General features: G+C 41.7%; 2 protein-coding genes across 2 annotated transcripts; both read right to left on the reverse strand.

The window, feature by feature from the left end:
• Window positions 1–7,551: 7,551 nt before the first annotated feature.
• On the reverse strand, window positions 7,552–10,129 carry LOC117543198 (E3 ubiquitin-protein ligase RNF183-like). Its single transcript, XM_034211316.1, has 2 exons — window positions 9,841–10,129; window positions 7,552–9,115 (listed from the first exon to the last, which is right to left on the reverse strand). Exon 2 carries the CDS (start codon window positions 9,073–9,075, stop codon window positions 8,101–8,103), a length of 975 nt encoding a protein of 324 aa, XP_034067207.1. The 5' UTR covers window positions 9,076–9,115; window positions 9,841–10,129; the 3' UTR covers window positions 7,552–8,100.
• A 998-nt stretch (window positions 10,130–11,127) lies between these two features.
• Window positions 11,128–26,434, reverse strand: LOC117543312 (pre-mRNA-splicing factor ATP-dependent RNA helicase DHX16-like). The gene is given in 23 exon segments (XM_034211492.1): window positions 11,128–11,827; window positions 12,581–12,754; window positions 15,179–15,340; window positions 16,480–16,642; window positions 17,603–17,670; window positions 19,738–19,856; window positions 19,946–20,021; window positions 20,023–20,109; window positions 20,267–20,407; window positions 21,061–21,213; window positions 21,599–21,609; window positions 21,612–21,696; window positions 22,469–22,679; window positions 22,951–23,066; window positions 23,207–23,317; window positions 23,522–23,713; window positions 24,343–24,576; window positions 24,661–24,915; window positions 25,102–25,158; window positions 25,261–25,438; window positions 25,769–26,001; window positions 26,233–26,271; window positions 26,274–26,434. Coding segments are annotated over 23 exon segments (3,150 nt in total). The 5' UTR covers window positions 26,430–26,434; the 3' UTR covers window positions 11,128–11,698.
• Window positions 26,435–27,522: the final 1,088 nt, after the last annotated feature.

Below are 27,522 nucleotides of genomic sequence, written 5' to 3' on the forward strand. Positions count from 1 at the left end.
TACTCCTGCCCTAGTCCGCATACTGCAGAGCTACTTTCACCCGAGGGCAGCATGTGAAGAAGAGGCCGAACGCCAGGGATCCACCGGATATATACCAGAGTAAGAAGGAGGGGTTTGGTGTTAGGTCAGCTGGTCATCTTTCAGGTCATCTCATTGGGAGACGCAACGCAGCAGGAAACGCAGCAGGAAACCAAACAGGCTCACTTTCCAACAAAAGGTCTCAAGGCCTGCATACCTACACCTCCCCCACAGGGCAATAAAACCCTGTTTACTCCAACCAGCCCAGAATGTTATAGCCATTTGTAGTCCTTACATTTATGAAAGGATAAAACAGAGAAATCAATATAAAACACAAACACAGGTATTGTTTGAACAGTATTCACTTAACTGCTACTATTGATAAGCACCAGAGAAACCCAAGAGACCTCTCTTAATAGCACAACCACTGTAGCTCGTTCTAAGTTGAATGCAAATCAGGACATGCTCTCACCTTCCCCCATCTTCCTTTGTCCTCAAAAACACATGTCAACAGGCCCCAAATGCAGCTCACAGTTTTACCCAAATTATTCCCATTTTAAGCTTATCCATAGTTTGCTAACATGAATAAATACAAATATAACTCTACACCATGGATTCAAAAACTCGTATTTCTCGAGTTAAGAGCCTATCTGCTGTAGGCAGTGTCATCTCTCTTTTTTGGAGTTGCCGAGAGAGGTCGCTGAGCTCTGTGAGCGCATCGTACATCAGTCCCAGATTGCTGACAAACGTTGCAGATGTGAGCACATCATCCAGGCCCTTGTACTTTGCTCTGTCTCTGGAATCCCTGCTCGTGTCGTTTGCAGCATTTGTGAAGTGATCATGAAGCACTCTGTAGTTTTCCCAGACTGCTCTGACGCTCCTTTCACTTGAAGCCACCCAGCGGATGGACAAAACACGCCCTATCACCAGGAGACGCTGTCCGACTGCTATTGCCTCTGATTTTTGGGGGAGGCATGGAACAAGGAATAGAGTTTGTCAAAAAAGATCTGGAAATGATTGAGCCCTGAGACCTCCTTGACCACATCCCCAACTGCCAGCTCTAGACGATGATTGGAGCAGTGCCACACAAACAGGCTTGGGAATTTACTACACAACTGGGTGGCAACGCCTGTTCTCTTCCCTAGCATGACTGAAGCCCCATCACATGCAAAAGAAACGAAACACTGACCTAAAAAGTCCTCGTTAAAATCTCTTCCAAGACACTCCATTAACGCCTTTGTGATGTCATCAGCCGTTGTTCCATCCAACTCGATCAGCTCCCAAAAAAACGTTTCGGGCTCAGCATCAGCTAATGCTGAGCGTAGACACACAACAAGCACCGTTTTACCACTAATAGTGGTAGATTCATCGACCAAAACACAGAGTTTTCTTTGGTTTTCTGTAATGTCTTTTGCCATTTTTTTTCTTCAGCTCATGAGCTATGTGGTCGATGATTTCGCCACAGGTTTTATTGGAGTGCAAAACCCTGCCCACGTTCAGCCCATTCAGTTTCTGTACATTCAAATCAATTGGCATGTCTGTGAATGGCCGGCTATGTTTGCCAATTTTATATGTCGTTCGAAAAACTCTGATAGTGGTGTCTAATTCAGATTTATGCATAGACTGCACTTGATGTTGAATAGTTTCACGTGAAGCAGATGTAAGGATGTCAGCAGCTTTTACATGGGCTTGTGATTCTTTATGTTCTTTGATTTTTTTTCTCAGGCTAGCTTGTTGTTTGCCCTTGTCAACACCGAAATGAGACACTGCACACTCACCCCATTCAGTTGACAGTTTCAGTCCTTGTCCAGTGTGTATTCCCAAAGATTTGACATCTCTGCATATCCGACATCCTAGCTTCTTATCTTTAAGAAGGAGCCATGCATTGGTCTTGCAAAAATATTGCACCTGGTCCGTTGTCCAGCAGTCAGGTGCATCGCTTTGCCCGGTGTTGGTGGTGGCAGTTGCGCTCTGGAGGAGGCGGCGGAGCTAGTGCTAATGCTAATGCACTAGAACTTGGAGCAGGAGGATCAACCAAAGAAAGCTCCCCATCAGACACCATTTCCAACACAGGCACAGCATTCTCTATATTTGAAGTTTCTTCCGGCGACAACCGCTGTCTTTTTGCACTTTTATTAATCCACGCTAACATTTTAGAAATGCTAATTTGTGACGTGACTTGCTTTCCTTCTCTCGGGGGCGTGCCTGCTCTGTTCTATCACTCTACATGGCCACCCACTGGGTGGGAGTTGCACTGCATAAACACAACACACGTGCATCTAGGTATGTAAATTGTAAAGCATTAAAACATGGTTTTACTAACAGTTTTCAGTATGTTGTTACTTCGGCATTATTATTATTATTTTGAAACGTGTATTACTATTAAATCACGGTCAAATAGGTTAATTTTGACATAGTCGTTTCCACCACAGTATTTACATGGAGAAGATAAGCCCCGCCCCCTCTCCAGCACGTTCTGTTTGAATGACAGGAGTAAACAGCTGACAGCCGCTGTGAAACTCCAGCGGTTAGAGCGATGAGAATGTCCGTTCGGCACCTCATGACTCATCTACTGAGTACCGGGCGGCTGTATATATATATATGGATGTATAATAAGAACGGCGGGAGAGTGTTGAGTACTGGCACGGTGCATGAGTACCGGAGTACCGCCAGCATGCCGGTACTGAGCAAGAAGTGCCGGTACTCCATGGGTCAGAACCAGAAGTGCCGGTACTGCGTACCGGTGAGTACCGGCCCAATTCCAGCACTGATTTAATCGTTTGAATTATTGCAGAGCATTTGTCTATTCCAGGCAGGTTACATGTCAGTCTTCGTGCCAGCTGACGCACCAGCGAGTTTTGGGCACCAGGCACATGTGAGAGCACGTCCCCTGCGGATTGCGAACGTTTTGGAAGATTTAATTTATTGTTTCCCCTTGTTTCTTCCTCTCTCAACACTTTACCAGCCACCCGGGGTGACTTGAATGCCACAGTCATGCTTCTCCCCCCCGAAACCCCTTGTAGGAAAGCCGAGCCCGAGGCTGTACGCGGAGCTGGCAGGCCGCTTGGTCAGTGGATTCCTGGTCAAGATGTTACCCCGACACCGGAGAACAGCAGACAGGGCAGAGGCGGAGGGAGTTGTTTAGAGTCTGCGAGGTCCTGATAATTTATTCCGGTAAATTACTCTGACCTACTAATTGACCTGACCGAAGTTATTGAGTCTATGTAAGTTTACTGCTTGGCTCAGATCCACCAACGTCAGCAAGATCTCACCTCTATTAACCCCCCGAAGAAACAGGTTCAATTAACTGCTGTTTCAATTCAGACAACTCTTTTTTAATCTGTTTAAGGGATCCCGAAGGATTTTGATATCAGTAAATGGAGTGTGCTCCTACCTAAGTGTGAGTGGCAGGATGCAGTCTTACCTTTTAAGCAGGAGAGGAGAGCACAGATGTTCTTTTAGTTGTCCCAATTCAACAGGTGAGATCAGTTTATTTGAAGAAAAATAGGTCCAAACTAATACAGGGTTTTTACCTTTTAACACATTATAATCATATGCAACATATCATGCTGGGGTTATATTTTTATCTAAAACCTTAATTCTTATTTCTCATCTATCCAAGATCTAAATAAAACCATTAGTTATAAAATTCCTGTACGTACTAATAACGCCTTCCAGGATAGCCTAAATAAAGCTATTAGGTCTAAGATTCCCGTACGTCCTAATAACGCCTTCCAGGATAGATCTAAATAAAGCTATTAGTTCTAAGATTCCTGTACGTACTAATAGCGCCTTCCAGGATAGATCTAAATAAAGCTATTAGTTCTAAGATTCCTGTACGTACTAATAACGCCTTCCAGGATAGGCTAAATAAAGCTATTAGGTCTAAGATTCCTGTACGTACTAATAATGCCTTCCAGGATAGCCTAAATAAAGCTATTAGGTCTAAGATTCCTGTACGTACTAATAACGCCTTCCAGGATAGCCTAAATAAAGCTATTAGTTCTAAGATTCCTGTACGTACTAATAACGCCTTCCAGGATAGCCTAACCGAGAGCCATTTACCCAGCCCTGAAGGACAGAGCCTAACCGGAAAGAGTATACCAGGGGTTTCCCCCCCTCTCTCTCACTCTCTCAAAAAACCAGTGTCTTTATGCTAAAAAAAACGGATCGAAACCCCAAAAAACACCTCCTCTATCCCCAACCAACATCTTCTATTGGCTATGGCCTAAGACACACCTTCCCATGTTTGTGTAAAAAGGACATGACCCGTGTAGGACTTGAAAAATATTATTCTCAGCTATGACATAACCATTTTTGAGGCCTCAATGTGTTTCTCGTTTAAGGCAGGAGCCCCCCTCCCTGTGATCTGCTGTGAGAAAAAAGGGGAAGAAACTGCCCTCTTCCTTATCAGTGACACCCATAAACCATAGACCTTGCACACTCAACATAAACAAACCACTTTGTTTTGTTTATGCTGTAAATATAGAAAAACCCAAAATATGAAGCATTCTCATTAAGGGTTCATACAAGAATATAATTGATCATATATGATTTATAATTAACTTTCGTTTTAAGTATTCACTTCATATATGATTTATAATTAACTTTCGTTTTAAGTATTCACTTCATATGAAGCTCTCAACAGAGTGGACGCCATGCTGGTCTATGTATCCACAACAGGCCGCTTCTGTTTCAGGACTTTCTCTGTTTGAGTTCTATACTGTTCAACCTCTATCCAAGCAGCCACATAACGCATAACGGTTATGCATAAAGAGAGCAATAGAGGAGGGGAGGGGGGGCTTTTCTGCTGTGGTGCACCCGACCATATTTGCCTCGATAGTCCGGGAGGGGGGCTCAGGTGGGTGTGTCTTTAGGCAATAGTGGGGAGAGCAACATAACAGTATATACACTGTGTTACAACTACAAGTCCTAAATTCAAGTAATCTATTATCTTATCATACTTTCTTTATATTCAACAAACCAGAAGGAAAATGTGAGTGTTTATTTCACTGGCAACTTAACAGTTTTTACTTCTACCCTAGGCCTATACAAGCACATAGGCTAAGGGCCGTTGCCTTGTTTTTTTCAGGCTTGTTAGCAATGTTACTTTATTTGGTTTCACAAAAAAGGATCAACAAGGCCTTACGTTTTCAATTCGGTACTTCTAATTGTATACATCACTATGAAAATTGGATCCTGTATTTTTAAGTTTGCCTTTACATTTCAGTGTTTGTTATAGACTTTGATGATTGAATTGTCTCTTGTTTTGTTTGCCCCACACCCAAAGTGATTATAGACCCTCCAGAAAAACGCGGGCTAAAATCCTTGATTATGCGATCAAACATGCGGGGTTTTATGTGATTTTATGCGGTGAAATTGCGGAAAGTTGCGAAATTTGCGGAAAAAATTAATATTGGGATGTCTTATTTATTTATTCTCTCTCACACACAACCTGCCACTAACGTTAAACCCCTTTACTATTCAATTAAACACATTCAATGTTTATTTATTGTAAAAGCAATTGGGCTATTTTAATCACACTCTCTCACACACTCACACACACACACACACACACACACACACACACACACACATCTCCGCCTCATTCTGTTTTCATTTACTTGTTCGTTATCTGACCAGCTTCAATCTTGTAGGCTACTCACTTCGTTTCTTGTAGCCCTCGAAAGGGTTTTGGAGGTCGATGCCTCGGTGAACGTGAGTTGTTTGGCTTTCGGATCTCCTCTCTGGTAAACAAAAACACCCTGAAAACTCTGGCAGGAGCACTCATTCAAGGGTACTATGACTATGCTTGCACGTCATGGTACCATAGCACCTCCAAGGCGCTACAAATAAAACTTCAAACATCGCAAAATAAACTGGTCAGACTACTGCTTGACCTTTCATCTAGAACCCACCTCACCTCTGCCCACTTTGACCACCTAGGATGGCTTAGAGTAGACGACAGAGTACAGCTACTTGCAATGGGCCTGGTCTACAAGATCCACTACACCACTATGGTACCCATGTACATGTCAAAATTCTTCCCAAAGGTCAAGGAATACCATGATCATAACACCAGAGGGAGCTCCACAAATCATGTGAAACCCAGATTTGGCACAAAAAAGGGGGAATACACGTTTCGCAATTATGCCACATCAAGGTGGAACGCTCTTCCCACAACTGTAAAGGAAAGTAAAACTATACTTACCTTCAAAACCTCTCTTAAAGAGCACCTTCGGGGGAGAGCATTGCAAAACTGGCCCCGGTAATGGTACAAATCTCAACCGGTCGTTCAATGGACAGCTTCCCCCCCCCCCATCTATGTATATACTCGCATTTTAGACTCTGTTACTAACTGTATATCTGTAGACTTGGTATGTCTTAAATGTCCGGTTAGGATGTATTAGAACGAAATCTAAAATGAAAATTGTAAATAAGCAATCTGTATGTAAAAAACCACCTGTATGTAAATTGTAAATAAGCCATCTGTATGTCAAATATGTCTTATATGTCTTAAATGATATGATGAATTGGAAATGGGGGACCCTGATGTAAACAAGACGAAAGTCTTTCTCTGGTCTGCATCCCCTTAACAATTGTATGTTTTGAGCTGTACTGTACCCAATATACAAGCTGTTAATAAACTTTTCAATCAATCAATCAATTGTCCGCAGCAGCAGAAAGCATTTTCGAATGTTTGAATGAATCAAAGTGGATGGTCACCGTCGATGTTCTCTTATGCTCCAACACACAGTTGCACGGGGTGCAGAATAGTTTCCCCCCACTTTCGTGCAAGTCATCGGGGTACTGCTTTGCCCGGTCTTTAGCAAAAATGTTCGTCGGTAAATGAGATGGATTATATTTTTTCATCTTGGTGTTTTCTCTCTCGTGTGAGCTCCACATGTTCACTCTACGGTGTTGTTTACCTTCTGTGATGCGCGAGCTGATGACGTCGCGTCATCATCATCATCACTTCACGTCAAGACGAGTTAACTTTTTTCCCCTCAACTTTGTGTGGAAAAATGCGGGGATTATGCAGCCTTTTGATAAATATGCGGCCTTTTAAAAATATGCGCCATTTAGCTGATTATGCGGTAAATTCTGCGATCGCAGAATCGCGTTTTTCTGGAGGGTCTTGAAATATGATATAATGAAATATGTTATATCATATAACATATTTCATTCTGCCAAAACTGTCAACAGCTGTCCCTCATGAGTAATTATGTTAAAAAAAATGCCATGAACGTTAAGAATCTCAAGCTGTCACACAGTCAAAACAACCGAGAGGAGCCACTGAGTAGAAATGTAGTATTCAAGCCACCCTGTATACACGTCTGTTTACACACCACCAGAGGGTATTCAGTGTCTGAGGAAGACATACAGGTTCTGGAAACGCAATAGGAAACAACTCTGTTCCCACTTGATAGAGGGCAAAACGGACAGTCATCATTATGCTATACTCACAGAGAAGAACAACAAAATGTAGATTAGTTTATACAAATGAAATATTAAAAATATTTAGAGATGAGCTTTCAAAATGTCAAATAGAACTTTATTGGATGATACCACGGGGAATACAAAAGTCCAGATCCTTTTTATATACAAATAAATAAACATTCACTGGCTGGCTAGTACAATGACTTGGCCCTTATTAAAAAATGTTGTAAGAACGAGAAAACCTGAACGAATATTGGCAATCAACTTGATGCAATCAAAAGATACTCAAGTATTTTCATCACAGCATTTAGTACATTTACAGATTATTAATCATCATGGACAGTTTCTTTACACTTTACACAGTTTAGAAAAGAGAGAGACAAAAAAGAAGAAACATGCTGGCCCTGTTTGCCCTGTTTGTCCCAGCAACTTTGAGCCTGTGTGTCCTTTGTTTAAAAAAATGTTGCTGCCCTTGTTTACCTTCATTATGTACGACACTGCATGGCCTAAATGTGTCCTAGTGCAGTTTCTTCTTTTTTCAAGAGGACAAAAAGAGGCAAAAATGTTCACAATCATTTCTGTGATATTCCAGCCCTTCACGTTAGTCTCATCTCTGCAGCTCGTACCCCCCCCTGACCCCCTTCAGGGTCCAGGGACTCCAGGCCCTGGATTGTGTTCATCTGGGTGAAGGTGTGATGTGTGGTTCCCATTGTCTATGGCCATCCCTACATTCGGTATGACCACAAAGGCCAGAATCCCCACCAGCATGAGCGCCACAGTGATGGTGATGATGGACGCCACCACCATGTAGTAGCACTGGTCCGAGCGGAACAAACGGCGCATACGACCTCTGACCCTGCTGGGTGGCCTACCTACGTCCACCATAGTGGCGGGGGCTAATCCCTGCTCCAGAGCACTCAAGGGGAGGTCCCTACCTGCTGTCACCTGGCCACCTTGGCTCTTTTTAGGCAGGGTGAGGATCTTGGGTTTGATGGGGCTGTTGTGGGGACGGTTCTTCAGGAGCAGTTGTCCCTTGCTGCGTTTGAATCGGATGGACAGGATTCTCTGCATCTCTGGGGGGAGTTTGCCTATGATGTCCTCGTTGTTGCCCAGGCGGGGCAGGTCCTGGCCGTGGGGGAGCTCGGTCAGCTCTCGACACACTGGGCAGCACAGGGTCTTGAGCTCAGGGGAGGTGACGTTGATGCGAGCGAGACACTCCAGGCAGAAGGTGTGCCCGCACGCCAGCAGCTTGGGGGTCTTGAAGATGTTATCGTAGGAGCAGAAACACACAGCACACTCAGTGTCCTCCACATCATTTTCAGGGGGCTTCACCTTCCTCCCAATGCTCTCTCCCCCTTTTCTGTTTCGTCCCCGGACTTCCTCACTCCTCCCCCGCCGCCTCCTCTCTCCCTGGTGCCTTTCTCGCTCTCTCCTCCTGCCTCTCTCCACCCTATCCGAGTCAGAACTCCTGGATCTCCTCACCTTCGCAGGCTTCTCCTTCTTCCACATGTCCTCCTTGGTGTTGCTCTCTTTCTGGCCGAGTTTTGGTTTGACGTTGGGGACTGGTCTGTCCCCATTGCTCCCTTCGGGCCTGTGTCTCTCCCTCTCATCGCTCATGTTGGAGGGATTGTGTTAGAGGTTGAGTGCCGGATGGAATCTGTAAAAGATAAAAAAACGTGAATGAGTTTACTGACTCAGAGAAACCCGCAGAGCAGGAAACAGACTTTAGGAATTTACCTGCACAACATTGCTGTTTCACGATGATGGCGCAATAATGCCTAATCTATTGCTATCTACATCTCTGTTGTATTAAAGGGTTATCTGTTGATTTGATTAATTTATTCAACATGATAATGTGCCACCATATTTGTTTAATAGGTTTTCCTGCCCAGAAGGAATCAGGAAACATAAGTTCTTCAGATAGTTAGAAGTAAATGGAGATATTTTACGACCCTGTTTTCTTAGTGGGTAGCAGGTGTATATACAGTCTATGGTTGAAACCCATAAAGGTAAACTAAACGAAGGCGTCATTTTTTTGGAATGTCATCGTAAACATTCCATAATACCCATCCATCTTACAAAGTTAGTCATTAACTCAGTTTTTACCTTGCAGCTGGCTCACAATTAACTATTGAGCAGCAGATTTCCTTCAAATTAAACAAAATACATTGTTGACGTATGCAACAACTTGACAACGTTTAATTGTAACCTGTAGGTTATGGAATATTCAGGATTTAAGGATCTTTAAAATAATTGACATTTGCCGGCTGAAACCAGCAGGCTAGCAGAGAAAAAAACGTTTGATGACAAAGAACAGGGAAGTAAATAATTTGACAGAATATATATTATATATTACACACACACACACACACACACACTGACCTGCTGAGGTAGGTTAATGTCCGATCACCTTGAGATAATCTCACAAGTAGAATAATCCTTTTGGGTATCAGAGCATTGGAAACGTGCAAATCACCAAACTTCATTACTATAAAAGCTTTCCTCTGAAGTATTTTGGTCTCCCTGCAGTGCCTGCTCTCCTGATCGGATATGTTTCCTCTCATATCTTGTTTTCTAACTGTAACGCCGCACTGCCTCCTCTGAACACACCCCTTCTCTCTCTCTTCTGGTCGGACCAGTTGGACCAGCTGTGTGAGCCGGTGCTTCTTTATTGTGTCGGTGTGTAGCATGTTTAGATAAGCAGGTCAGAGAGAACTCATGTGGGTCCACTCACCCAGCAGACCCCATGTGATACTGATAGTATAACTTAGAGACTGCTCTGCATGTGACAGCTCCATTTCCTTTTGAAAAATACAAATCAAACATTTCTCATTGTTTGTTGTTTAACTGATGAGCAATTAAAATCAGAAAGGTGGTATGAAGGGTCAAGTGGTTTATAATGCTTTATGTGACTTTATGTGCATCAAGAAAAACAGCAGCAAGTGTTTGGAAAATGTCACAGTCGCTGCATAAAAAGACAAGGGTTCAGTACTGTCAACACTGCAGGTATCAGCGGCTCATACCTGCCATACCTCCAGCCGCTATTAACACTTTACTACCCAAACAAGAGCAGCTGCCTAACTTAAGCCTTCATTTCTGCTCAAAACCAGTTACTCCCTTTCTATCTGAACCAAATGAATGACCGAGAATACATCCCGGCTGACAATACAATGCATGTATTTAAATATAAACAGCAATAAGATTAACACATAAAACCGATTTGTTTGCTTTGTCACACAGCTCTCCCTCAAAACGGCTGTGTCACTCTTGAATTACGTACTACACCCGGCTGTCCGAGGCACACCAAGACCCAGAAGAAATCTGTATTTGTATTATATGAAGTATACATATGTTGAATTCAGTTCAAGTGAAAAAAACTAGATGAAAGTATAACTTCTGTGAGAATTGGGAGTTTCTATGCACAAATAGTGATTATGTAAAATATCTCAAATGAGCGTGAAGAGGCCCTGTGATCCATGACTTAGCCAGTATGACAAAATAATTATAGAAGGCTATTTGAATGCAGCATTTAAATATAACCTGTAAAAAAAATAGAAGTAACTTCCTGGTGAAATGAAAAAGCAGAAGGAAAGCCGAGTTGGGGGATCTTGAAAGGTGAACGATTAGTGGTGACTAATTACAGAGCAGGGAAGCAACTGACAAAAAGAAGTGGTTGTAAAACTTTATTGCTGTAGAAAAAGGAAAATAAACAAGATAAGGAGCCTCACACAGGTGTGATTTGGAAATGAGTCTTTTCAGTTTGGTGGAGGCTCCTCTGTAACTTACACACTTTAACAGCGTGCCGGTTTCACAAAAAGCACCCGGGAAACAAAGCAGCAGTCTTGTGAAAAATCCTCCCAGTGAGTTGGGACCGAAGTTGCAATGCAGGAAACTCCAGGTGCTTCAATGTTTCCTTGTGGTTGGCTTATGATTAAACCAGCCTCTGTCTGTGACCCACCCACTGCTCCTCATGTGTGTTTAGGCTACACATTTAGTACAAAATGTCATCTCCAGTCACAGAAGAAAACAATTGAAGACAAACAGGTGAAGACAAACAGGTGGAGACAGGCTAGAACCATAGACTGTAGCTGACACTACATTTTCCAAACTTTTCCTCATTTAATTTTATGAAATTTCCAATAGTCATTTTGTCACGTTGACCCTGCCCTGAGAGAGGGTGGGAGTGAGCCCCCCACTCTTTTGATTTTCACCATCTGTCCTCTGAGCTTCGGGCCTCTCTTCAGCCCAGCTCCTCTTTAGCTTTGCCCTGCTTGCGAGGCATCTTCTTGCTGCTGCTGTCCTCCAGCTCTTTGCTCTTGTAGTAGTGAGGAGCCACTTCAAGAAGCCAGCTGCTGTCTATCTCAATAACCTACATGCAGGAAGAGAGAGAGTATATCAAATACAGGGAGTAAAACATTGTACAGGAACACTTCCTCATTAAAGTGCAGTCTCATTCATACAAGCAGTTTTCTGTCCAGGACGTCACACTTGTCACACTGAAAGGTGTGTGTGTCTATGTTATTTGCATTTTTAAAAATATCTTTTTCTGTGGTTCATCACGACGGTCATTCGGGGTGGGGGAAATAACAGCATAGTATCGCGTTACTTTGCGTGGGGATATTGTATCGATACACGGATGCCAAGTATCGATATTTTTATTATATAAACTATTCATATTGCAAATCCAAATTAGCTTGGCAAAGCTACCATCAAATTCTGAGCGAGCTAAGAAAATAACTCAATCAATCACCTACTTGATGTGCAAAGACCTGCGTCCATACAGCGTTGTGACAACGAAAGCTTTTGTCACATGTTAAAGACACTGGAACCCAATATATCATGCAATCATATATATCAAATTATATGCGCAATATATGGTAACCCAATACTTAGCATACCATAGAATCACGATAGTATCGTATCAAGGTTCTTTATTTAGTCATACGAACATTGCTACAGTGTAGTTATGCCCATGAAAATCTTGTGTATCGTGGGGAGCCTGGTGATTCCCACCCCTAGCAGACATGCAGTACAGCAACAACAATAATCTCCAATCTCTGCAGGTATTGAAAAGAGATTTAGTGTTTCATAGTAAACATTGTGACATCTTGAGCAGACGGACCTGTCTCATGAACTCCTTGGTGGTGAAGACCAGCTCGTGGTAGATGAGCCAGCGGGGCTGCTCCTCGAACAGACAGCTGTTGGGGTGGACGTAGACCGTCTGCTGGTGCTTCACCGTCTTGTATCCGCCTTTGCTCAGTCGTGCCGTGTGGTAGAAATATCCTGCAGTCACCGACTGGGAGACAGACGAGAGAGGGGTCAATGAAAGCCGATTCCTGATTCATACAGTTGGATTGCAGATGTGTCATTACAATGTGATAAAGCCCAGTATGTGAGGACTTTTGAGATACTTAACAATTAAAGAGGAATGTCAAAAAGGTGTTAATGCTTTGACTCGCTTGTTATTAGTATAGGAAGTACAGCATAAGAGTTTGCCATCCTGTAGAAACATGCGTTTTTTGAGAGAAGAGATTTTTTTTTTTAATTTGTTCAAATAACGGATTGATTTTTATCCCCACAAAAATCTGTAATAGAGAAAGTTAATATGACCTTTTTGTTTTCAATCCAGCACTAAGAGCTTTTGTGGCTTATAACTCATCGTTAGGTTTTCCCTCAAGAAATGTGCTCTTCTCTTAATGGACTCTGAATGATCACAGTCTTTGACGCAACAGTGATGCAGTGTTACTAAAACAATTGTTGTTTGCCATCTTGCCATGACTCAAAGGGGGAAAACCTGCATCCAGTCGGTAAATAACCGCCAAGGAATCAAAGCAGGAACAGCAGATAATGAATTCTCTTAAGGTTAACAACATGTGAGGATTTATGATTGATGTTGGGTTTCTTTTGTGAATTTATAACAGATACGTAACATAACATCAGGACCTGTTTTTTCCAACCTCGTTTCAAAGATGCAGGCAAACTTTCCACAGCGGCTGTTATCTAGGCCAGGTGGAGTTGGGGTGTGTTCACAAAACTAATGCTTACAAGGGACCTGACAGATAACACCTATCAACACATCAGTCATGCAATAAGAAAAGCAGATCTAGATTATTTTTGTAATTTTGCCTCAAAATACAAGTCACTTGCCAGTTGCATGTAAGCATGGGGTGTCAGCGCCCCCAGCTTAAAACAAGGAACTCACAACAATGTTATCAGCTTCTTTATGGATCAAATCTCGTAGACTGATACATGTTTGGAAACGTGGTGACAACTAGAGTTTATAATATCATTTCATTAGCTTTATATTTGTTAATTATTTGTCTTCAGGATTTTTCACACACGGCATGTGATGAAAGAAGGTGTTACCCAACTAATAAAACAAACGCCCTTTCTTATCTCAAGAGGTTTAGGGGTGCGTTCACAACACACACGGAACGGACACTGATATAAGACGGCTACAACAGCCTCTGTTCAGGGATGTTGTAGCTTGTACTCTTACACTTCCTTATTGTTTAAGCCAAAGGGCTTTTATTGGAGATCTTAGAGTTAAAGGGGGAGTCAGAGGGGAGGACATAGCCTAAATGTTCGGCTGGCTCGGATTTGAACCGGCTTACCAGCTTACTTTATAATTTTATAAGAGTCCATTATCTTGATATAAATCTGTTGTGAAAGGAAGCATCCACTCGCTAAAAGTGTTCTTCAGCTAAAGTAGGCTATATCCGATGGTAACCTTTGACCTGGAGACAAACAGGATTCATTCGAGGAAATCATTTAACATAAATGTTATGCTGACGGAGCGTTTAAAGCTAAAATGAGCAGCTTGAAATCGTCTGTGTGTTATCACAGTTCGGACCTCCTGTGTCAAGTTTTAAACACTTGTCACTCGTCTTAGGTTGTTAACATTTACATTGTTAAGCCTGAGGAACAACGAAAGGAAGCAAATATTGACTGGAGGCAGTGTTTGTCTCTGTAGAAAAGGCAACATCTTCGCCATGATTTCAGAATGTATCAGTTGGTCTTGTTTGTCAAAGGTTAACCTCTTCAGTGCTTATCTGTCTGCATTCTACCGTTGTTCTAGTTGCTACAAATGCCTCCCTTTAACAGTGAGAGAAAAAACTCTGCTGCCTGCAAACTAGCAACATATCTATAGGACGTGGCCATGATCACAACATCTGGGCTCATGGTTGAGGTTTCATGTTTTTTGTCAGGAAACCATATTAAAACATCAGTGGTCTCTACACAACAACTGTTCCGTCAAAATAAGCGAGTTGATGCCGTTTTTAAATGTAGGGGAACCTGCTTAACACTGTCTACATGCCAGTAGACAAATATGTCTTTCTGTTTCTCTTTTTGTAGTGTCATGTTTGAAGCAGTAGAAATGGATGAACAGCTGAATGTTTTATTTTGTGTCATGTTGAGTTTGAATGAAGTTGATTTTACGATGATAATCAAGGTAAAATAACTCTTTCTTGTCCATGAAGTTTTGTAACTTTGACAAAGACATTGTTATGTTTTTATATTAATAAATTATAAAAAATCCTCTTTGATTTTCTTAATTATATATTCAGTTCAACGTGGGTCAAGTAACATTGTGCCCCGTCTCTACTGCATTTCAATCATTTGTCCAGGGAATTATTGTAGGCTGATTTCCACCTGAGACGGGCCAGATGTTGGCAGGTGTTAGTGTGTTTTCGTGCTGTGGGAAGGGGGCTTCACTGACCTTTCGAATGGGCATGGTCTCTCCATGGGAGCTCACCACCTCCACCTCTATGCGATCCATCAGACCCTCCAGCTGGTCCCGGACGTCCCGGGCTCTTCTCATGGAGCGGAACTGGATGAAGTTCTCGTAGCACCACTGTGTGGAGTAATCGCTCTCCAGCCACTGAGGGACAAAGCATCATCACTCAGTTAGTACTTTGGAGATTAAACAATGGCTACCAACATGGGGATGTCGCAGTGGACAACTGGACCTTCTGTACACACACACACACACACACACACACACACACAACACACACACACACACACACACACCACACACACACACACACACACACACACACACACACACACACACACACACACACACACACACACACACACACACACACACACACACACACACACACACACACACACACACACACACACACACAACACACACACACACACACACACACACACACACACACCACACACACACACACACACACACACACACACACACACACACACACACACACACACACACACACACACACACACACACACACACACCACACACACACACACACACACACACACACACACACACACACACACACACACACATCCTCCGCCGCGCCAAACGTTACAAATCAACGTAACACTGTAATATTACAGATACGATTCTCATTTATTCATTTGACGTACATTTTATTTATATAATTAAATCCATTTTTCGTTTGTTTTATCTGAGTGTTCCAGGGTATTCTCTGAATACCTTGAAGGCCCTGACGGTTGGCCACTGGGATGTCGTTCCTACAAGAGTTATTTGAGGATTTAAGAGATGTATAACAAAGTCATGCTACGGAGGAAGACCCATCACTATATCCCAGACTGAAATATCTCAACAGCTGTGGGATGGATTAAAGTTTGTACACACATTCACCAAAGGATGAATCATACTGATGGCTAATTAAATGTGTCATTGTTTAATCTTAGAAACAATTAAAATCCTGTCTTTTAAGCAATTACTTTTATCGCTAGTTAACAGCCTAGTAGTTTATTATTCTTCAGCCGGTCTAAACAAGTCTTAAAATAGACGGATGTAAAGACATGCTTACCTTGACATACACTAAATAGTTGTCTACCGGGTCAAAGATAATATGAACATTCCTAGTTGTTTCCATTAGACACCAATCATGAACACTAACTACATAAGCTTCACAAAGACAGGTTTTCAGGCAGGTTTGGATTGCATTACTCTTTTGAATTGTATTTTGAACATGTCTTCAACTGTAACCGCTGCGGTGTTTCTACCTGTGTGTAGACGTTGAGCAGCACCATGTGGTCTCCTCCTGGCACCACAAAGTTCTGCCTGGCGTTGTCGGCATGTACCACCTTGTCTTTGGGCCGGTAGAAAATAGAGTTGTTCACCGACAGCATGGCTGCTATCGTCAACACTTCCTCCGAACACTTGTATCTGGAAGGAGATGGAGAACAATTGAAAGAAATGTATAAAACTGCAGAGAGAGAAAGCAGAAACAATATTGATAAGCCACCTCTGAAGTACACAAGCTTTTACTTTGGACTCAAATGCATTCACTTAATAACAATAAACCATTTTTGGAAGATTTACGTTGTTCATATCCAGTAACCCAAATGCATCCTTTTATATCATTTAACAAAAGGTCACAAAGCTACAATACAAAGGGCATACCAAAAGACTTATTTTCTTATTTCTGGCAGCTCACACACTGGACAGATTCGACTTTCTTTATCTAAAGCAGTTTTTCTCACGTTGATATATTAAGAGTAACAAAAGCTCAAATTTGAACTTGTTTTTTTATCACAAAGTAGGCAACACGACTTGTTTAACCATTCCTCCCTAAGAGGTTATTGTCATGGAACACAAATAAGAATGTATTAGCAGTTAGAATGCAGCTTTTATTTTGAAATGTACTTTGAAAGAGATGGCACTTCCTTTGTGGCTATGACCACTTCCTTAAGTTCCAGGAAGTCTTTTTACACATGGACACTAATGCAATAAGCATGTAATGGGAGCACTCGCTGCAGAATCCCCATCCATCCTTCATTCTAAGCCCAAAACGTGGCATTATCATTTCACTGTACTGTTCTCGTTTTCAACGTGTGGATATTGAAACTTAACAGCCAGCTAAACTCTCCTCAGCATCCTCCCAAATACAACACCTGCCTGTTACTTGGAGGAATGATGCTGAGGAGAGTTTAGCTGGCTGTTAAGTTTCAATATCCACACGTTGAAAACGAGAACAGTACAGTTATCAATCTTAAATTCTTTATTTACAACAAATACCAAGTTCCCCGTTTGCTGTTCATCCAATTTAAATAACATTTTGGTTTGTTTGTTATTATCTGGTAATGCGTCGAAGGATTATGCTTCTTTATCAGACTGGAGACTTACTGCTCGGAGGCGAGAATCATCTTGCTCAGCATGGGGTCCACCGGGAGCTCAGCCATTCTGCGTCCCAGCTGACGGCAGACAAACAAAAACAAACAGATAAGATAAACAATGAAATACTTAATTAGTTCATTAAATAAACAAATACCCGATGAAAGAAAGTAGTGATGCATTCACCAACACTCTCTAAAGAACATCCTCACATATTTGTTGATCACATACAAACAACACAAGCCTGGAAATAACAGCTTTAAGTTGTGTGCGGGATGTCAGGTGTCAAAAACCTCAGGTATGCACAGTCTGTCATGCAAATATGTAGATGCTCAGCATGAAGATAGACAGATTATTTGTGCAAAATGTACGTATCTTGTTTGTGTTGTAAAAGTTAAGAATGTAAAAGATGGTTCTTATTTCTACTTACTGACTCGAGTGCGAGATAAAGATCATTTGGGTGGAATAATTCACCGATTGCTTGTTGTACTTGCTTGATATGACAATGATTGTTGTATTGTGAAAGGTTTTTAGGGGGTTAGGGTACTTAATTACTCAAAAAACGTGTAACACTAGAAAAACGGGACACAGGTCTAATAGTGTAACTATGGTGACTGTACATCTGGCTTTTAGTTGATAAATGCTCCACTAACTTCACCAGATAGTCGCTAACTATCTCTGTCTGTTGTCGGGAGCTGAGCAGGAGGTGTTAGGTGCTACTTTACAGATCTTTTACTGAAATCAGGAGCCTGCTGCAGCCAAAAGCAAAGCCATGAGAGCAGCCGGAGTTAACCAAACATAAGAAGTGGACCACCTGTTGAGCCCTGAGCCTGTTTTTAAGGCCTCAGGCTCGAGAATGACATGCCCACAACAAATGACTATATCTTCACTTCTAAAAGAGGTAAATTAAAAAAAAAAAATTCTCAAAGTAATGAGAAACCTGTAAGTTAGATGTAGAAAAGTCAGAATCAATATAGATGTTTTTTATTTTAAAGTAAATTCAGATTGAACACAGTAAAAAAAATGTAAATTATAGTGTCCGTCCAAAAATAAAACATTACTTATCGTGAAAACCAACCTTGAATGATGGGTTAGTAGACTAAAAGCTTTAGGAATCCAAACTATAACATATAATAAGTACCCTGTATCAAGATTGATGCAAAACAAGTGACATTTGACCTTTTAGAGACATTTAGAGAAAAAAAAACACTTCTGGGGTCATTTGGGTGGATTTTCCATATCTCTGGAACCCATTGGTCGATGATGATTGACATCTCTTTCTAACCGTTAGAGCCAATAGAATCGAAGGGAAGTTCTTCAAATCTAAACATTACACATTGGTGAATGAGTGATGCGCAGCCAGAATGCCCAAAACCGGAAGCTGTCATACTCTCGTAGCTATCATAATAGCTATATATGAAAACTCAGTTTTTGCCATAAATATGAAGACGGATTATCAGTAATCATTCAAAGTGACCGACACATTGGATAAACCTATGGATTAACCTTCAGCAGCGCTTTTTATCGTTTTAATGCCATTGAACACGACTTTTTGATCAGAACAACAGCAAAGGTTACACAATGTCCCGTTTTTGCTCCGTAAAGCTACGCCGTGTGATGTCTGGGTTCGCTTCCCCTGCCGCGAGTTTTGATCGCACAGTGATGATACTAATACCTCTAGAATCTGTGGAATCTCAGCTTGCTAGCTGATATCTTGTTTGTGCAGATCCGATAAGTAATAAAGTGTTTCTACCGTGAGTTCTGTGCTAAGTGCGTCAGCATTTTTTCGCTCCGGGCTCATTTAGACGCTTCTTGTGAGACTTGTGTTTTGTTTCGGTAAAAAATGGCTCGTACCGTCAGTTAGCTGAGTTTCTTCCCGTTAAGTGGGTACGACACATTAATAGGTTGTTAAATGTTAAGAAGTCCTGAGACACAGTTTTGTGAAAAAGAAACCTGCAGTTCCCGGGCTTTTAAAGCTCTGCAAAGCTGAGGGGAGCCTCAGATTCAGGTGATATTTCTCTGTAGGTTCACCCCATGACTGAGCCCTTTCACATCAAATGTGACATATTTGATGCATGTTGTTATATGAATAACAAATGAATCTACTAATAAGTGTAAAAGGGAGTTTGTGGGCCCTGAGTCTGTACCTTGGTCAACTCTCCGAGGTGGTTGAGCGCTCCCAGGGCGTAGAGCTGCTCCAGCGCCAACACCAGAGTCTCGTGAGGAGGTGGGTCCATGAAGTCAAAGTGAATGAGGTCATTGATGCCTGCAAGCAAAAAGGAATACCTTATTGCACATCCACAAAATCAGTTTATTGGTCTCTATGTCCCACCAGAGAGTGGATCCCCCACACACCTAGACTCTTCAGCAGCAGGACGACATTTCCCAAGTTGGTCCTCTGAATCTCGGGCACAGTCGATTCCTCCATCTCAATGTTTAAAGGCCCAGGCTGTGTAAAGCCTGAAACATTTCCCAGCAGCCACTCTGCCTGCACGGCCTGCTCTCTGGTTGGCTGAAGCCTGAGAGTGAAACAGAGACAGACAGCAGGAGGTGACAAAACGTTTACAGGCACTAATAATTAGCCTTTCTAAAATATCCCAGCTTTAGCCTGCGTAAGGGACTTTTGAAAACCTCTCCACCTCACTTCAACATAGACTCCCTGTTTGTTAAGCTTACCCGGGAGCAGGGCGTTACGATTAGGGACTCCATGCCGGTGCGGGCGTTGTAACTCTTCTGTTTGCAGAATCCGGGGTCAATGACGTAGATGATGCCATCTATGGTGAGGGAGGTTTCTGCTATATTGGTAGCAACCACCACCTGGGATTGATAGAGAGAACACACAGTGCCAAGTGATAAAGTGAGTAAGCAACGTTCAAACAAAGCAGGAGGAAGATTAAGTCCAGTTAAACAAAGGGAACAAAGATGTGATAAAGACACCAAGGCTTTAATCTACTGAACAGCACAAGAAAACTAGGAGACTAAGTCTCTAAAACAAATCCCATTGTACTACAGCAGCCTCTATTGGTAGGTAGATACATGTATCATGGACAGTTCATCTTGCTTATTAACTGAGAGATCTATTGTGTTAATTTATATTAAGATATGTTATATGTTCTCATAGTTTACTGACCATTTGTTTCTGCCAAGATGAAATTAATCCTACAGGGATCTACTACACCCAAGATATGACACAAATACACTGTTTTCACACACACATGTAAATATATCTAATATGTATCTATGATCCAATATGTCTATATGTTCATTTTAATTCATTTCTTATTTTATCATTTTTAATTTGGATCTTTTGAATCTGTGCTGTCCTGTTTTTCATCCTTACCCTGTTGCTGTTAAACTACTGAATTTCCCCACAAGGATTAATAAAAGGTTCATCTTATTCTTATATAATTGCAAAGGGAACTAATAGCAGTTATTAAGTATTGTTCACAGAAATGAAGACATGGTCTCACCTTGCGGGCTCCAGGCGGGGTGGGGTTGAAGATCTTGGCCTGCATGTCTGACGGCAGGTTGGCGTAGATGGGAAGGACCAGCAGCTCGGCTATCTTAGATCCAAGTCGCCTGCATCTCTCCTGAAGCAGCTCGCAACACGCTTCAATCTCCTCCTGCAAGAAAACACAAGAGGTCGGTATCTCCTTTTTCCTTTTCTTGATACAGTCGTTTAGTCAGCAAGAGTTTGTTTGGCCTTTTTCACATCAACCTGAAACTGAACTGGTTAATGGTGCTTGTTCTAAACTGAACCATACACAGCACTCTCAGACACACATTATAGTTAGAACCATGTCTTGAATGTGCTAAAGACGTAAACAAGGAAGCTTATATGTCTGTACAAACAGGCTGAGGAGTTTTGAGGTGAATATATCTTAATGATTAATTCCAAAATCGACCAATGAAGATAACACATACAAAATACTGAGAAGACCCCCAATCTTCCATTACAATCGTTTCCAAAACTTTAAATCTCTTGATAAAAATCTTGATGAACAATACCTGTCCAGTGGGAAGACCAGACAGTCTCCGGGCGGCGGCTGGGTGACGTGGATCTGAAGCAACCGACCAAAAGCTTCCAGGTAGTCTGCTTCTGGAGCCTTGACGACACAACACACAGACACGAACATCAACAGGACAGTTTGATCTTTGCAAGCAGAGATTATATAGTTTCATTTGACCCTGAGGAACTTTGGTCATATTTTTCTTTTTGGTGACCCACATAAATATATACATAAATATATATATATCCTTTATTGAACCAGGTAAAGACTTTTCCAAGAGCGACCTGGCTAAGAAGGGCAGCAAATTAACACAGACAATACAGGCAGACAAATACAGCTGTAAAAACACAAATAACATTAGCCAGTCAATATGCAAAAAAATAAAAATCATTCAAAAACTGGCTACATTTAAAAACGACTTAAATGTTGGTATATACGAGCACTCACATCTACCAATGGTTTCTTGTTCTCTGTCCTTCAAGACGGACTTGAATTTCCCCATAGTGATAACATCTGAGAGTGATAGAGACTGTACATCTGTCCCTGGCTCTAGTATGATGACTTTACTCATCACAACCTTATTTATCTATTGTTCATTCATATTTGTTAAAGTAAAAAATATTATAAATAAGGGAAACTATAGAATAAATAGTGTTCTATCATGATAAACTGGTATTAACAAAAGCAGTGATCTTTGAAAATAAAATGTTGATATCATCTTAATTATACTTTTGTGTTAATAAGATATAGTGGCAATATTTCATACAGTGTTTTATTTCGCTGTCCCTTTTTCATCAAGCAGACAACATTCACTAATTACCAGATATAATGTAATATAATCAAACTAAATTGATATGCTAGTTCCTACTTTGGTGTAGAAGATATCCACGGGGAACCTCCTGCCAGGGATCCTGAAGACAGGCGCGTCGTCAAAGAAGCAGGAGAAGCGCTCGGTGTCCAGAGTGGCGCTCGCCACCAGCACCTTCAGGTCGGGCCTGAAGCGGGCGATGTCTTTGATCAGACCGAACAGGATGTCTGTGTGGAGCGTCCGCTCATGGGCTTCGTCTATGATGACTACACTGCAGGGCGACGGGAGGACAAAACATACAGGTACACATAGGGATGTCAGTGGAGGGTGTTAATGAAATAAATACTAACTGATATTTCCAAAACGCCTGACCCAAATTAAAAGTTGAATGTGTTTCGTGTGATGAGGGGTGTGGTCAGGAGAGCAAAATGAATGAAAACCGCTATCTTTCAAAGACAAAAAATGAAAAATGAATGCTGAAATCAAACCAGGTTAAAAAGGAAAACCTGATGAGAAGATATTTATCTCCTTTTTTGCATTACCTGTAGCTGGCCAAGTCAGGCTCAGTGAGAAACTCTCGGAGCAGCATGCCGTCTGTCATGTACTTGAGAATTGTCCTCTCTGATGTGCAGTCCTCAAAACGAATACTGTAACCCACCTGGAAGAAGGAACAAAAACATAAAAACCCTGATAATACAAAACGGCCAAACGTTTTAATACACAAAAACATGAATTATAGTGAATCCAAAATGATTTCCTTTAGCCAAATGCACAAATAATTAAAAGTGCAAAGCTCACCTCGTTACCCAGCTTAACGCTCATTTCCTGAGCCACTCTAGCAGCTACTGACATGGCTGCCACTCTGCGAGGCTGAGTACATCCGATCTTCATGCCTCCTTGTGTGTAGCCCTGAGAGAGGAACAATGATGGGTAGCATCAGTACAGACTTGGATTTGTTTATACCCTTAACTTCTTCATTACTATGTTGACTTGTATCTCATGTTATTGCCTTTGAGTGGACTTCTGTTATGTATTGCGGTCATGTTTCTACAAGTAACATGGTTAATAACCAAGTGTACCATGATGCTGTAAAACATTAGGAACTGCACTCACATGTTCCAGGAGGTACTGCGGGATCTGGGTGGTCTTGCCAGAGCCCGTCTCCCCCTCAATGACCAGGATCTGGTGCTCTTGGATGGCAGCCAGCAGGTCCTCTCTGTAGGGGAAGATGGGCAGGCTGCGTCTGACCTCCTGCATCGACTGTTTCTTCATCTCCGCCTGGGACAGAGCTATGGCCTCCTCTTCCTGAACACAACATAGTCACATAAAAAAGGCCTACTTCAGATCTCTGGCATTATCTATTTCACAGTTTTTAGCTTTAACGTTAAATCACAGACCAGACACATCTTACCACTAGGTGTCGCACTAGACTAGGCAGCTACTCCAAAGTGAAACAATTAGACGAAGAGAGCCCATGTTGCAGGGATTATAACTGTGCTCTTATTCCGGTTGCCATTTTTTCAACGCTTAAAAAAACGTTAATGTAAAATGTAATCTCATCAGAACGTAACTGTTTATTTTAACCAAAAATACTGTTGTCATGGTGTTGCCTTTGCTCCAACACATCAGTGCAATATCACAATTCTGTGAAGAGCCTTCTATGAAAATTACTCGACCGGTTTGAACACTAAACAATGATTAAAATCGATGCATCCAAACCAGGAATATTCCGTGTTAAAAAACTGTGCTTGGGTAATTGGGCTTACTAATAAATCTGTCATGCTAGTAGACACAAATATACCCTCAAGCTTTTAGCCTCAAGCAGTGACATCAAGAACAACAAACAGACTGGACAAATACTAGCCCAATTGATTTAATCACAACAAAAATGGAGCTTTCAAAAGAATAACCAAGAAGTACCAAAAGAAACGCACCTCTTCAGTGCGAGTTCCCTTCATGGTGATAGCAGTGCTGACGAAGTCGATCATCTCGTCCTCCTCCAGGATCAGCTGGTACTTCTCCTGCTCCAGCTTCATCCCTTGCTCTCTCTCCCTCTTAGCCCCGAAGCTGAGGGAGGCCGTCTTCAGCCTCTCCTCCTCCCAGCGGCCCTGCTCTCCTCCCAGCTCCATGGGATGCTCCTCCAGCTCCAGGTCCCTCTGTGGCACCTCCTAAACAATCAAACCACATACGCACACTTTAGTAGATGACCGTTTGCGCACATTGTCTCAGAGTGTCACATCCCTGGTTCCCACCTTGTTTCTCTTCTCTTCCGGCATGTAGTATCTGTTCTTCCTCTCATCCTGTTCCTTGGCGCCAGCCTTCTTGTAATCTTTAGCCAGGTCTCGGAGGTTGCGTTTGTATTCCAACTCCTTTCTCTCCCTCTCAGTCAGCTCGTCTGTATGGAAAAGGTACTCGTCGTCATGGATCTCTGCCTCCAAATCTTCCAGCTTCTCTGCCTCCCTCTTCTTTAGGTAATCCCAACGAGAGCGCTTCCTCAACTCTGGCAACTAGAGAGGAACACAGGAACGGGTGGATCAGAAACTATAGTACATAGTTAGATATTTAACAACTTTTTTTAATTCTCTCAAACCACATCTTTTAACACCTAAGGGTAAAGTCATTAAGAAGTACACATGTGACCATGACATATTATGCTGTTTAATCAATATAACATTTGAAACTCGTCAGTCTACCATGTTATTCTGGTCGTCTTCAGCCATTTTCAGCCTCTTCTGAGCTTCCTCATACGCCTGGGGAAAACAAACAAAAGGTGAAGATGTTAAGCTGCTTGATACATTGAGCTGCATTTGATCAAATGCCTGTGATGTGTTGAAGATGTTCTTGTCTCCCACCTTCTTGTCAGTCCTCTCTGTTATGTTGCGGGTCTTGTCCTTGTCTTTCAGCTTCACTCGCTCTGCAAATGCATCTCGCGCTTCAATGTCCTGCTGTCGCTCCCTTTCTTCCTTCTCCCACTCTTCTTCTTCTTCTTCTTCATCGTCGTTGTTCTTGAGAGACTTCTGATCCCCTTGGCTTGAATTGCCCGCGATATTGGAAACAACATGCATTAGTCATCAGTTATATAAAGCACCCCAGTATTACAAGTACCCAAAGTTAACCGTAGTAGTCCCTGGATACAAACATATTTATAATTTGCGACTCTTTTCTTTATTTTTTTACATCCAATTGCTCACCATCTCTCATTGTGTTCTTCTTACATGTTTTGTTTTTAACAGGTTACAATCAGGTTTAAATATTGCCAAGGTAAGTCGATTCTTAATGTTAATATAGGTGGGACTGTGTAAACAGTTTCTTCTCTGGTTGGAAACAGTTTAAAAAAGAAAAAAAGAATATCTGAATTACCGTTTAGGTGCTTCCTCCTCACTTGAAGACTCACTCTCTTTCTTTTGTCTGATGTGCTTCCTCCTGTTCCCTTTGTCTTTGCTTTTCTTTTTCCCTTTCTGTTTCTCAACCACAACTTCTCCATCACTGTCGCTGTCCTCCAGTAACGTGTATGTCCGATTCTTCTTGTCCATTTCAATGGCTTCCCGTTCCATCGCCCGGGCTGGTTTCTCCACAACCTGTTTGCGAGGAATCTATAACAAGCATGGTGAAAGATTGTTAGAGGTTTTATTCCACCAAAACCATACTGAACTACAACAACTATGGTACTATGTATGTTTTGGCAAAAAGTCTAAACTCAATTAAACTCTTACTCACACTTGTAATACAATCATGCATCCCAATGTGCTTCATATAGCAGGAATAGAACGGCACGGACAAAAAAGAAGAAAAAAAACCCCATCAATAATAGAGTTTTGCCATACCTTGTCAAAAGCTCTTTCGCAAAGGCAACCACACTCGGTTCAATGTCAATCGTGCCCGTCTTCTCCAGTCGCTCCACAAAGTCTTCAGAACTGGAGGCTCTCCTTGCAGTGCCGATCATGAATTGAGACACATATCTGTCACTCAACCCGAGAATGTCATGGAGACGGTCATTCACCCACTGCTCCAGATTGGCCATGGTGCCTGTTCAAGGATCACAACAACAGACAATCGTTTTTCTTAATGCTGGTGCTGATGTTGAATATTAAAATATAAAGGAAGCCGGTGGCTACAACCAAACATCCAAAATAGGTGGTTTATTAACACATAGGTAAAGTCATCATTTTAATTTTCCCTGATTTTTATTTTTAAATTAAAATGGTTGATTACCGCAGGACGAAAGAAGGTAACATTTAAAAATGAAGGAATGACTATGAGCTAAACTCGTTAAACACACATAAGAAAGAACAAGAAATAGAAATAAAGAATAGAATAAAATGACGTCAATACGTTGAAACAAATAAGATAAAGTATGTTAAACATGTTTGTATTAAAACGAAAGAGCATTGCCGTTTTTAGATGTTGAAGTTTTTTGCAGAAATGTGCAAAATGGTCCAAATAACAACGTGTTTCACAGCATTACATGTGAATACTATGTACAGACTATGTACAAACTAGAGATACAACCTAGTCTCATTTGTTTTTCTGGAAAGTAAAATGCAAATTGGGAAAGTAAAAATGTTGACACAGTCCTGGAAAAGTAAAAAGTATACTAGCTAGAGCTTAACTAGTATGTCTAGCTATATTCCTTGACAGTTCACTAGACCTTACATTTCAATGGTGCACTAGTGAGCTAGTCTGCTTTTCTTTTTGCAGGGTGGGCTTTAACTTTAGATTAAAAACAATAACGTACAGTTCTTTCTTTGACACATAAGCTACTCATTGATTTCACTTACCGCTTCTCAAAATGCTCAAACAACGTTGTTGTTATGGTCGAAGTAGCAGGCTGTGTGTTAGCTAACTCCAGCTACAAGTGTTGTTTTAGCTTGAGATGCAGCTCACAAGCTCCCGGTAAGAACACTTAAAGGATACATCCTTTAGCAGCCGTCTATAATTATGTATTTGTGGCTTTATTTTTCCAGACAAAACACCGTACAAATAACAATAATGAATTAAAGTTTTGCAACGTTAGCTCTGCACACGCTGAAGTAGGAAGCGGAATGACGTCATGTACAAATAAACGAAGAAGACTGCAGCGCTTATTGTCCCCTAGTGGCCATCTGGAAAACAAC

This window comes from Gymnodraco acuticeps, unplaced genomic scaffold, assembly GCF_902827175.1.
Source record: "Gymnodraco acuticeps unplaced genomic scaffold, fGymAcu1.1, whole genome shotgun sequence".
NCBI lineage: Eukaryota > Metazoa > Chordata > Actinopteri > Perciformes > Bathydraconidae > Gymnodraco > Gymnodraco acuticeps.